We start from the raw sequence: 14,075 nt of genomic DNA, 5'->3' as shown, positions 1-14,075 counted from the left end.
ATCCTACATTTTTCAATGTATTGACAAAATTTCAGCTCCGTGCTCGCGGCGTCGTTTGCCGCGAATCGACGAATGAATGCGATTTACCGGAAATGTGCACCGGTGATACTGGTCAGTGTCCACCGGACGTTTATAAGAAGAATGGCAACCCGTGCGCGAATAATGCTGGGCATTGCTTCAACGGAATTTGTCCGGCTCTGGATCTACAATGTGAGCAAGTATGGGGTTACGGCGGAATCGCTGCCGATAAAGAATGTTTCGAGCAATTTAACTCTAAAGGATCTATCAATGGCCACTGCGGTACCGACTCCAGCGGTCATCTTATCAAATGCGAATCTGAGTGAGTAATCGCTTTTATTATGTAACGAGAAAATAAAAATATGGAAGATATAAGGAGAAACAAGATGTACAAATTTAATTTAAAAAAATTAATGAGATTAATGTTGATATAAATTCTAAAGTTTTTATCTTAATTTTCATTACATTGGTACGAGGAGACAATTCGATTAAACCAAATCGAATATTTAAATATAATATCACACACACACACGCACACACACACACACACACACTCACACACACACACACACACACACACACACACACACACACACACACAACATAATGGTTAAATAAGAAAATTTTTTTCTTTTAGAAACGTTCGTTGTGGATCTCTTCAATGCCAACAAGGAAGCAAGCAACCAGTAATCGACGGAATGAAGGATTTACATACTAGAACTATAATTTCCATCAAGAACCAGGAATATGAATGCAAGTAAGTATTTGGTAATATAAGTCAAAGTAGCAACTTTTTAACTGGATAGGATATTTGATATATTTGACATTTTAATGTATGTATATTAATGTTAAATCACACAATGTATGTATATTAATGTTAAATCACACAATGTATGTATATTAATGTTAAATCAATTATTTCTATTTGCAAGAGCCACAAATGGAAGAGTGGAAGGATCTGATATACCTGGAATGGGATTGGTTCGTGATGGCACATCTTGCGGTGATAACTTGGTAATTATTTTAACTCTCATAAAAAATTATTATACGTAGTTTTACTTATTTTCAAATAAGATGTTGACCTGATTCCAACGATATTCATATTGATTACTAATCATGCATTCTAGATTTGTGTAAATCAAACTTGCACGAGTTTGTTTCCATACATCGATCAAGAAAAATGCCCCAGCAATCACGATGATAAAGAATGTTCAGGAAATGGCGTAAGTATATTTCATAATGAATAATCTAAAGCAATTTTACTACTAACACTTTTGCAGTAGTAAATTTTTCATTTTTTTTTAAATTGGAAGTCGAATGCAGTAAATTTAAATTTGCTAATTGTCGCAGAATTCTATCATTAAAATAAAAATAAAAACTATATTAAATTTATTTTAAAACATCGTGTTTTTGTATTATAATTAAGTATTAGTTGTTTAAAATTGAAAGAAATTTATCTGTTACAAATAAGAAATGTTAAATTATGAACATAAGGAATGTTAAAGTTAAAAAACCTCTTAAAATTTGTTATATGTATTTACTTTTAAAAATATTAATTGAACATTTTTAACATTTTTAATTAAATTTTTTAAAGATATTTTAATATTTAACACATTTTTAATTAAAATTTTTTTTTAAAGAAATTTATCGACATATTTAATTCTTATATTCCAGTGAATACCGTTCCGTACATTTACGTAGTCATTACGGAACAATGTTCCACTGTTCTGTAATAGTTACGTTATTTTTAGATCAAAATGTCAGCATATTTTAATTATATTTCGCGCAACAAAGTCGGAAAAAGAGAGGAACATATATGTAACATTTACATATAAATAACGCACATTACCATAGTTACGTAACAAAACGAAGTTTTCAGGGAATGAAAATTTATGTTATTCAAATTACGTAAATGTTACGTTAACTATGCATCGAAACAGTGACAGTACAGTCATACGTAATATAGCTTTTTGCGTGAATGATGTACCTGCTACGTCTTCGGTTCATTGTGCTGTTCTGTAACAATTACATATTGCGAAATTGCGTACAGTGCGTTTACTGGGATATTTCAGCTTTGACAAATTTTTTTTGAATTATTTAACTGCAACAATTTCTGTAATCTATGTAATTAATTCGTGACATACTATTGTTCTTTTGTTAATTACTCCAGATGATCTAAAAATATAGGTGAAAATGTTTAATTAATTTGTTATAGAATAAAAGATTACTCTGGCTGAGGTAATATTTTTCGCAATAAAGGTAATTATATATGAAAATTCTCGAGATAACAGATTTAAAAATATAAACAAATGACAAACGGGCATTTGGGAATTGACACAGTGAAGGGTGTGTGATTTAGCTTTAAAAAAGCTTTATATAAAATGTTTATATACAATGTCTCTATTTTCTGAAGAAAGCTAGAATGCTAGCCGAAACATGTACTATTTCCTACTTGATTATGTAAGATAAAGCTTTTTTAAAGCTAAATCACGCCCCGTTCTCTATCAATTCCCAATTACCCGTTTGCCATTTATTTATATTTTTGAATCTGTTATTTTGGGAATTTCCATATAGTTACTTTTAAAGTCACGCCGGCTGAAAAATGCATCAAACATACATCTCATTTCCTAAATATATAAAAAACTTTTGGAATATATACAAGCAAATTATTAAAGAATTGGATTAGATGAAAAAAGATTAATCTTAAAAACATACTTTTACTTAAGTTTATTACATTTTGTATTGTATATACAAATAATATCGTTCCACCGCATTTAAACAAGATTTCAAATTTACGTTTGAATATACACCATTATAGTCTCTATTTGGTGAAGAAGACTAGAATACTAGCCGAAATATGTACTATTTCCTATTTGATTATATAAGATAAAACTTCTTTAAAGCTAATTCACCGTTCACTGTGCCAATTTCCATTGGCAATTGTCCGTTTGTTATTTTTTTGCAATATTTAAGTTCTTTACAGTTTTTCTATAATAATTTAATTTAGGAAGGATTATTAGCGTTTCAGACTGATGGTATTAAAAATTCAAAAGTTATCGATGCGCGATTATATCTGGAAGAAATTAATTTAATAAAGAATATATATTGTACTATTCAAAACATCTAACTTTAACTCTATCTTATTTGATGTAAAAAATTTGTATTTGATATAAAATATTATATTTTATACATGAACACTTAGTCCTAGCTCTGATTGGCAATTGTACCTTTATGATTTATATTCTCTAGAAGCCTTTTATTATTCTCTTTTTAATTAAACATTTTGACATAAATAAATAAATAAAATTAATTAAGCATTTTTACAAAAAAAAAATATAATTATATAATAGAGGGGCTAAGAGCAACAGCGGGTTGTGGGTTGCTATCATTTAATAATACTTAAAATTACATAAAACAGACGTTTTGATTACGTTTAAAGTAGGTTATTTTCAATGTTAAATAGATTCTGATGACAAATTAAAATTGTTTCCTAAAAACTTAACGAAAATGATAGCAATCAACAACTCGCTGTGTTGCTCTTAGCCCTTCGTCTATATAAGTTCAGTCTTAATTGACTGTCTTTATCACGAATTTAAAAAAAATATAACTTTTACATATAATTATAATTTAATATTTTTTAATGATATTTTTTTAAAGCAATTGCCTTTTTGTTTAATTTTTGTTTGGAGTAAAGTTCAATAATTTCAATATTTATTCTAATTATTCTTCTAATATTTTACACAATATTAAGAGTTTTAAAATATGGAGAATGGACTATATTATGGATCGTATTATATATGAGTACATTATTATATAAAAGGAAAACTTTTTCGCTTCAAATACTAAATAAGCATATAGTTTTAACTATAAAAGAAATGAATTCAGAAATAAACCACCACTTATTTCAGCGGATAAAGAAAGGTTAAACAAAGAAAAATAAAAATCGACTTCAGAGAACAGACTTTTTTTACTTGTTTTGTTTTTTATGTAGGTGATCTTGTGCAGTATGATAGTTTATGAAGTTATTATATAATTTTAGAAGATTGTAGATCTAATTAATGCAAAATGTCCAGAGGGGAGCAGTAAAACTTCTTGAAACATTGACTACCGAACATCATAGACTATATCAAGAAATATTTGCACAGATACATTGAAAACAAAATTCTATAATATCTTGTATTATTTTCAAATCCTACTCAAATCTGGTCCACTTCATCATTTAAACTGTCTATGATATGAATAAAAAAATCGATTTTTAAAATTAATTGCTAGTGGCACCAGTTCAAGAAGAAATATTTTACATACTATGGCTCTGAAAGAACAGTTTTATTTATGCTATAGGTTGATATCTAAAAAAGGTTTAAAAGAACATGTTTCAATGGAACCAGCATCCCTTATCAGTGATATATCATGTTTGGATAAGTATCATTTATTTTCACCGTCTTTACCTGCAGAATTTAAATTTAAAAACGTTAAAGTATCTTGAATTAAAAAAGCAGGAATAAAATACAGCATCAACAGTTGTATAGTTCGTTCTCTTGGCTCATAATCACCAGTATTTGGAACTATTAATATTATAATCTAATAATGAGATTGGACATTGGTGTGTTTTATATGCGAAGTATGGACTAACATAAGATATGATAAACAACTTCACGTATGAAGTATTAAAGAGTGAATTTTATGTCTGCTGATTATTCTGCATTTTACATAGATCATTCCCAGCTATTTTTCATAAAATGCCAAATGGAGAATATTATGTAGCTTTAAAAGCTTCCATTTAGGACTTTATTACGTTCAATTTTATAAATTAACTAACAGTTAAGAGTTTAGTTATACATTGTTATGTACATTGTAAAATAGTGTTGGAATACTTGCAACTTTTCATTGGCCGATTTTCAGTTTGATTCCTTACCTCACTAACTCACGTAAAGTCTAAATCGGCATTTAGACTTTACGTGAGTTAGTGAGGTAAGGAATCAAACTGAAAATCGGCCAATGAAAAGTTGCAAGTAAATTCGAGCACTGTTGTAAAACAAAAGTAATAATTTAAACTACATATTTTATTATAAATATATTTGTATAAAAAACTGCTATTTTTCAATAAATTTTGTGAATTGTGATTTAATTATTATATGATTTGTTATGACATTTTTTTACTAATCAATTTTTGTAAGATTTTATGAATGGAGTTATATACTTCTCATAAAAAAGTTTTATATTGTATATAATCAGACATGTTCTTCATTAATACATCTTACAGATAATGCATTTTATACATATATGCTTCTTGTCATTAATTTGAAGTATTGAAATTGAGCAATGTATATTGTTCAATTTCAATACTTTAAGTTAATGTAAAAAAATAAATATGTAAAAATGCATTATATCTATATAATAAGATGTATTAATTAAGAATATGTCTGATTCTACCGAAAACTTCTTTTATATAAATAAAATTATTGATTTGTGAAACACGAAATTGATTGCAAAGATAAGCGAAAACTTATCTCTAGCAACTAAAACACTTGATAACGCGAGCCATACTATATTGTTATTACAAATGAGAGTGAATAGTCAGAGAGGTAGAACGTCTGTTTCTTATTACTATAAACATTCGTTATTATAATTGAGCTATTGGTTGACACAAAGTAGACTTTTAGCAGAGGCAGCGTTAACATTCGGTTGAGATAACCGAAAACAATTGCCTGAGTAACAAAAACCTATTATAGAAATTTTTCTGTTCTTACAACCGAGTTTTTATTTGGTCCCCAGAAAACAGAAAATTTTGGTTATCGTAATCGAAATTCAGTTACACGAACCGAATTTTTTTTCCATGAAAGATTTTCGTCAAAGATTTCTTTCATGATTCAATGATTATTTATAAAATAAAGATTATATTCGTGGTGCATTAACGCAACATATACAATTATATTAATAATTTATGTTAAATTTGGAATATTATCTATAATATTGTCTAAAATTATTGTTTCTTTTTTTGTAGGTGTGTACGAACGTCAACAAGTGTCACTGCTTTCTTGGTTGGAGCGGACCGGACTGTTCCATAGAGCAATCTATTCCGACAGCATTGCCGACAACATCCGAACCTGAAGTAGTACATAAACCTGATTCTAAACTTCCGGAAAAGAAAGAGACCCCCTACGGTAAGTCGCGGCTCCTACATATAAATCTTTCTCATAATTGTTATTTAGAGGATAAAAGCGGGAAATTGATGCGCTATTGTACTTGCAGATCTGTTTTTAAACATTATAATTAACCCTCTAGTAGGCGTATACATTAATATAGACATCCTATTTCTTTTACAACTTTTATTCATTATCCAAATTCAAATTTAATTATTTATTGTATTACATGCTTTCTGGAGGGTTATCTATATAAAAGAAATACAACTATTCATCATGCTGCTATACAATTATTATTATTTCTATATCGATAATTTATTTCAAAAAGACAGTAAATCAATAAATATTTAAACTAAAATTTAAATTTAGATCATACGAAAAATTCTTTAAGTATAATCAAAGTATGCTATATTTTTCATGCAAAGATTTGGATAAAAATTTAAACATCAACATTTTATAAATTATTTTGAAATTTTATATATATAATAAATACGAGAGCACCACTTTCGGTCCAAATTAGATGCTAAGCAATATATATACATATATGTACTATTTAAATGAATTTATCTCAGAAATATGATTGCGCCCTGATTACTTTCAGACTTTCAACGCAATCAATCTGAAATATTAATAATCCCCCACTTAAATCAAGTTAAAACTGTAAAGAACTTATTGCGGAAAATATTACCTCGGCCGGGAAGCGAACTCGGAACTCTTGCATTGCGTCCTCACCGTTAGAGGACTTAGTAATATTCCTCGCAATAACCAATATATATAAAGAATAACGCATTGAAAGGGAACATGTGTAAACAATAATGAGATTAAAAATGAAATCATTAATGTGAGTACATCACCTAAATCCGAGAGTATCACTTTCGGTCAAAATTAGATATTAAGCTAATGTAATATAATATAATATTTAAATAATTATACATATATATGTATTATTTAAATGAATTTGTTTCAGAAAATGTAATAGATTCTTTACAGGTTTTAAAATGATTTAAATTTGGAGAGATTAACATTTTAAATTAATTGTATTTGAAAATCCAAAAGTAATCGACGCGCAGTCATATTTCTGAGATAAATTCATTTAAATAATATATATAATATAGATATTTTTTGAGCTGAATATTTAACTTTGACTAAAAGTGACTCTCTCTTATTTAAATGATGTACTCAAATTAACAATCTCGTCTCTAATCTTATTATATATAAAATATACTTTATATAAAATTAGAAATATTATTACTGCTGCTTTTTTAATTAAGTTCTCGATACAATTATGTAACGCGTTAATAATTATTATTTATAATATTAAAATACAAGAAAGTAAGTAGGAGCGACAGACGACTACTCAAGTATAAAAATATACTTGAGTAATCGTAATATTTATTTTCATATATTACCATTATTAATTATCATCAAGTTATTTACAATTATTAATTCTCATATAGTATAGCAGACTTCCGTTAAATTATTATTTTTTTAAAAACTTAATGATATAACGAATTTACATTTGTTTAAAAAATAATTATTATAAAATTGTAATTAACATTATATTATCTAATTTAATTAATTGTAATTTTTTTTACATAAAATTTTCTAAAAGATCTATTATAATATATAATAATTAATACATAAATGAAATTACAGTTTTGAAATAATAAACTTCAGATAATTATTTGTTTAATTAGAAATAAAAAAAATGCATTTATAAATCCAGGTAGAGAAGATCAATATACCGATGAAGCTATAATGATTTTTCTGAACCAATTTTACATTCGATCAGCAATAAGTTTTTTTATTGGCAGAAAGTTTAGGCCGGAAATAATATCGCGCGTTTCCGATAAAAAGGAAGTCTACTGTACTTTCAATTTTAGCAATATGAGTCCAGTCGATCGTCTCGATCGACTTTAGGCTCGCGATAAGGCAGAGTTAGAATTTTTTGGGGTCATACTATCAGCTGTGCACATAAAATTCGGATGCGAACTCATATATTGTACGATAACCACGCTCGATTTCGTTTCAAGAGAAGCGAAAGCGGAAAAGAAGGATCCTTTTGTATCCTTTAATATCCTTTTGATATTTTCTCAGTCCTTTCAAATGCGACATCCCCGCTTTTATCCCTTGAGCGATAAAACACTTTTAGGTCACTTTGTTATATTTGGAAAAAAAAATAGGAACGTTACTTTGTTTTTACATTTTTCGATTTTTAGATTTGTTAAATTCCAAAATTCATGTGTTCTCTTGTTTTTTTTTTGAATCCCTAACTCTCTGTATCTCCCTTTCTCAGGTTAAGTAATAATTATATACATTTTAATAGCTATGTACATATTAAAAGCGATATATATATAAGAAAGATATTCTCGTCTCTTAATTATAGAACTTTAACTGACTCTTTAAACTGTAGTACACCTTCAAGATTGTCGATTTTTCATGCGTAAAGAAGGATCTCTGAATCCTTGAAGTTATAAAGTTCTATGATTAAAGTGACGATGTCAGTGACTTGCATATTAGGATGCCATTACCATGCGACGCAATGCACACATTCACGTACACAAACAAGATGCGGCCACACCGTACGCGCCGCACGCGGGATACAAATGCTTGATCATTTCAGGAGGCACCAACAACAATCTCTCTACAGGATTGATGGTAGTGATCCTGGTGGGTGTGGTGACGAGCGTCTTCCTTTGTTTTGCACTAATGGCTGTTTGCTACAGGTACAGTAACAGCGAGAACAGATCGCCCGCGATCAAGGCCTGTCGTCTTCGTCTTCGTCGTAATTCGTGGCTAGCTGGATGATGATGATGATGATGATGATAATGATGATAATGATGATGATGATGAGGAGGCATCGCACGCGGCCATCATAATATCGATCACTCTTAGCCTATTCTACTCGGTGTTCACTTATTACACGTATAAACGCGAAAGTTGCAGAAAACAAAACTCCCTGCGTTCAGCTCACAACGATAGTGGAATAAATTATTTATCTATTGATATTTTTTTTTGTTTTCGGCCTTCACTTGCTCTTCTTTTTTGGCACTTTCGAATAAGTTGCAGGAACTTGTTATGTTGTAAGTAATCTCTTGAAACTTTCTTGGATCTTGTTACATGCTTTGTAGTTTAAGTTGCTTGTTCTTAGACTCTTCATGTTTTAGTTTTTGGTTCATTTGGTTCTCATTGACTGAGATTTTAGTTATCCTCGTGTATCCTAGATTCCTTGCTAAAGAGTTCCTTAGAAGAACGAGACGTCCTACATATTATAAATTTGAACTTAGTTCGTATTACACTACAAACTATGCTTCACGAATTCTAAGTTGACTCTTAAATACTTTAGGTAACGTATAGCTTATTTCTGAAGTTCTTAAATTTGAAATAGAGTGGAGTCTTTAATATTTTAATATTTATTATTAATTAAAACAGTTGTTAACAATTATTGAGAATTTCAATATTATTTTCAACTGCGTTTATCAACATGAATTTCCTATGAAAATTGAACGCAGCTGGTTTTGCATCTGAATCGCTCGCATACATGACAACATAAATATATATGTACACATCTTTTTTTTATATATATTATATATTTATATATATAAACAATATTGTCACTATGTGGTGTGTGCTATGGATGTGCTCATGGCATAGTGATTTATGATCGTGACTATGTTGTTCGAGCGAAAATCTCCATTTTAGTGATTATCGCGTTTCGAGGGATGACAATAATAGTTTCATAAGTAAGTGCGGATTAAAAAATCTTTAAGAAAACAATTTTTGACAAACAGATAAAAATTTTAAATAAATATAAATTAAAAAAATTTTAAACATTAATTATTTTATCTTTCTTTAAACGTATTGATAAATTTATATATTTTTTAGATAATTATGTATTTATTAAAAAAAAAATAAATAACATTAGACAAATATTAAATTCTAATCAAATAACAGCAAGGATATTTCTGAATTTCTGATTGTCCCTCAAAAAGCGACGTCAAAAAACTATACAATGTGCCAGCTGCTTGTATGCCCTATAAAAGCATGAAAGAAGCTGATTAGCGAAGAACTTACTGGACATCGTAAATTAGTAATAACTATGTGTAACTTGGCGGGTGCTTGTTGAAGTTAGAATAATCAATTTTTCTGAGTCAATGAAACTGACTCTTTGTGAAAAACCGATGTTCTGATGTTCCGAGTTAAATGATACGATTAACCCTTTCGGCAATATTTTATACTTTACATATATATTTTATAGCTTCCTGTTATATTTAATTTACTTATAGTTAATTGTTATTGTAATTAAAAAGGGAATATTTAGAACTGAAAGGGTTAACAGAACTGCCTTTTTCCAGAGAGAATACGAAGATAGGGTTCTAGGATTATGCCATCTCTGGATTTTGAAAACTACGGATTTAGCCGTCTTTGGATCTTTATATCCTTAGACACTAAGATCCGCAGATTTCTGTGTCCCTGGATGTTGAACTCCACAGCTTCTTGAAATCTTACAGATCTATGAATCTATACAAATTATTCATAGGACCCCTAAATGATTGAGATTTAAGTTTTTGACAACTTAAATACATAGATTTTCAGATCTGAGAATCAAGATTCTGAAAATCTGTTGACCGTATCATTGTCCTCATTATAAAACTTTGTAACGTCAAATTCTTACTTTTATTTTTATTGCTAAAACATGCTTCTAATCAAATTCTATACGAAACCAAACCTGACATGTCTGCATTTCTTGAGTTACAAGTTTAATAATTCGACAATGCTACATAGAATGTTTATTCTAAGATGCAACTCAAATTTTACTTTCTTGTAAGTATTTATAATAATATCCCGCAAAACAACATAATATAATATAACATATATTAAAATGAATTGTATTTAATTTTATTATGTCATATTATATTTATAATTTTAATAATAATTATGTAAGTAAAGTTTAGGTTGCATTATTTTAAGAATGAACATGTATCATATAGATTGTATAATTGTCTACGTATATAATAATATACATATATGGATGTATGTCTTTCTTCACGTGCTGATATTGGCTTCTCTGTTTCTTGTCTGTTTCTGTCTGCCATCTCTGTCTGTCTGCATGCTGTGGGACGCTCGGATACGAAAATACCGAATCAAACCACCCTCCTGCACTGCGTAAACTGCGATGGTGTAAATCCTCGTTTCGCAAAATAAAAAAATTAATGAACAAATAATAATCTATTCATGACAACGTAAACGATGGCTCACCATGTCTGACGGTGATGATGACGATGATGATGATGATGATGATGATGATGATGATGATGACGATGATGACGACGAATTACATACATACAATACGCATACAGAGAACTACCACGGCTCTAACACTGTATTTTTAGTTGGTATGCTCATGTCGGTGGTAGGGGGTGTTTTCGTATTATTTACTCTGGTGGCTCTCTGCTACAGGTCAGTCGTAGTACATAAAAACTTCTCCCTCTGTCTCAGGTTAGTGTGCAGAAACATACACAAGTAGAACTTTTTTCTCTATGTCCTTTTTCTTTTTTATTTCTTTCCTTTTCTCTTTCCATCTTACTTATTTTCTCTCTCTCTCTCTCTCTCTCTCTCTCTCTCTCTTCTTTTTTCTCTCTTTCTCTCAATTTTTGTACATGCAAAGAATGGAAGGAGTGTATACACACTATGAGCGGCACGCTGTTCTTCAGGAAATTTGTAATGTAGCTTCTTTCTTCAGCAAGCATTTAATTTTGTTGCTTGATGTTGCTTTCATATTCAGCAGTGCCCATTAACAAAATCTTAAAATATAATTTTATTATTTTTGTTTAATTACGAAATACGTAATTACGTCTTTATTTTATAACTAATTAATAGATTAAACATATTTAATATATTTCGCAAATATTTTCTCGATCTCTTTCTCGGTTTTTAAATAAAACTAGATATATATTTTTCAATTAGTATAAATTATATATTTTTTAAATTATTGTTAAAATTCTAAACTATAAATCTTGATAAGTGTATTTTAGATATATTTTATTACATATATTTTAGAAAATTAACTCTAAAAAAACTATTTTTGTCTTACAATTAGTAAATTTCATTTGCAATTAATTCAAAGATTGTTGCAAATAATTTTGATTAAACCGTTTGCTAAGAAGTCTGATTATAAATTCGTCAAAGAATAAAACTGCTGCTAGAATACGCTCTTTCCACGATCTTCTTTATACATTTATACATATGTACATGCATATATTCATGTCATTAGACTTGATATCTTATACCTTACATCTTTTCACACTTCTCTTTGATATTTTTTCCATCCTGATTTTTATTCTCCTTACTAATGATAAGAGGAATTGCATATGCAACATATTTCGAAGTTTATCCCTAAGCACAGTAATTAGTATTATATAAATATATTTGAAAATTATGTCACATCTAAAATATTTAAATATTTTCTATTCAATTCCACATTTTAATATTAAAATTTATTTCTATTTGACAAGAAAAAATGTTTATATTACTCAGAAATGAATATCGTTCTTTCATAATTCACTATTTTCTATTAAGCTTAATTTATGTCTTATTTGTTTAACCCAAAGCAGCATACAATATCTTATTTTCTGAGAAAGGTATTACAATAGTTTTAATTTTGTAATAATTTTAAAAACAGTTTACACAAAATCAAAACGCGGCGTTATAAATAAAAGCGATAAGATTATCTTGGTAAATATTTTCAAGAGCTTTCTTTGCTATTATATTTTAATGCTGTTTAGAGTTAAACTTGCTATTTGTCTTTTCATTGATTAGTTAATTGGTACTGCAATGGAAGGTGATCTCTGCAAGGGTGACTGTAAATGTACCAATTAACTGGTTATCTGTTTTGTTTCGGAGTTAATTTTTGCATGTTAAGAGGATCCGTTGATTTCCATGACAAGAATATAGAACGTTGAGCAAATTTTACTGATAATGCTTATGTTATCTGTAATAATAATTTTTTGATTATAGATATTTGTATAGATACGTAGACTCTGATGAATCCCATCCGCCAGTTTAAGAGGGATTATCGACATCATGTTTATTCGCGTCGATAGGCTCGTATGTCAAGATAAATATTTAAATAAAAACAATCGTCGCAGAATATTTAATATTGTTGAATATTAATAATTTTGAGCTATGTATATTGAAAAATATTAACATTAATTAATGACAATGATTAAGATTTGATTGAATATTGAGAAAAATTGTTATTAAGAAAATTGTTATTTATTTCAATATTTAATTTAAAAGGAATTATATATATAACAAATTTTGTATATATTAAATTTTTGTTACATAAACATTCATTTTGAATTTGGATTCTTAATTTGCCGTATTCTTGATCGACAAATTCTTTAAACACTTTTATCTTATCATGTTTGTATTTTTTTTTACATCTTTATAATGCAAATTCAGCATTCTACGAGAATTACTCCAGGTAACTCTTTGTTATAGATTTATTAACATAATTAGGTAAATGATGTTTTAACTAATTTTAATTAAAATCACTGACAGTTATGCTAATAATATTAATTAGTCTATGCAATGATAATCCCTTTTAACATTATTAAAATCCTTGAGAATAATCCGTACTTTTTGAAAGAATATTCTTCCGCTAGCCTGCATGCGCTTTATCAGTTTTTCCCGTATTATAAAGTAACAGGCTATACGTAATGGGCGAATTTCTCGCAGAAGGAAGAGCACCGTCCAGAAGTATGATCCACCATATTCGAAAAAGCCACAGCAGAAGAGCTACAGTGGCGTTTCCGGTAATCATCATGCGGAAGCTGCGGCATTGGATACGGTCAACAAGATCCTCACTTTTGGCAGTATGCCTCAGTACAGGTACGGCGGTCATTTCGTTGC

At 28.8% G+C, this 14,075-nt stretch overlaps 1 protein-coding gene across 18 annotated transcripts in view; it reads left to right on the top strand.

Annotated features, from left to right (window-relative positions):
* Window positions 1–14,075, top strand: part of LOC108752010 (disintegrin and metalloproteinase domain-containing protein 11) — a 51,249-nt gene that overhangs the window by 24,547 nt on the left and 12,627 nt on the right. For 13 of the 18 annotated variants that reach the window (XM_018492556.1, XM_018492555.1, XM_018492568.1 and 10 more), the window contains 7 exons: window positions 36–340; window positions 656–775; window positions 951–1,032; window positions 1,146–1,241; window positions 6,023–6,182; window positions 11,522–11,660; window positions 13,902–14,054. In XM_018492556.1, the coding sequence (XP_018348058.1) occupies window positions 36–340; window positions 656–775; window positions 951–1,032; window positions 1,146–1,241; window positions 6,023–6,182; window positions 11,522–11,660; window positions 13,902–14,054 (1,055 nt within the window). Of the gene's footprint in view, window positions 1–35; window positions 341–655; window positions 776–950; window positions 1,033–1,145; window positions 1,242–6,022; window positions 6,183–8,784; window positions 8,888–11,521; window positions 11,661–13,901; window positions 14,055–14,075 lie in introns of all 18 variants that reach the window. The other 5 variants (XM_018492565.1, XM_018492564.1, XM_018492566.1 and 2 more) reach the window with 4 other exon arrangements.

This window comes from Trachymyrmex septentrionalis, unplaced genomic scaffold (assembly GCF_001594115.1).
Source record: "Trachymyrmex septentrionalis isolate Tsep2-gDNA-1 unplaced genomic scaffold, Tsep1.0 scaffold53, whole genome shotgun sequence".
NCBI classification, from domain to species: domain Eukaryota; kingdom Metazoa; phylum Arthropoda; class Insecta; order Hymenoptera; family Formicidae; genus Trachymyrmex; species Trachymyrmex septentrionalis.
This window is presented reverse-complemented; position numbering and strand designations above follow the sequence as displayed.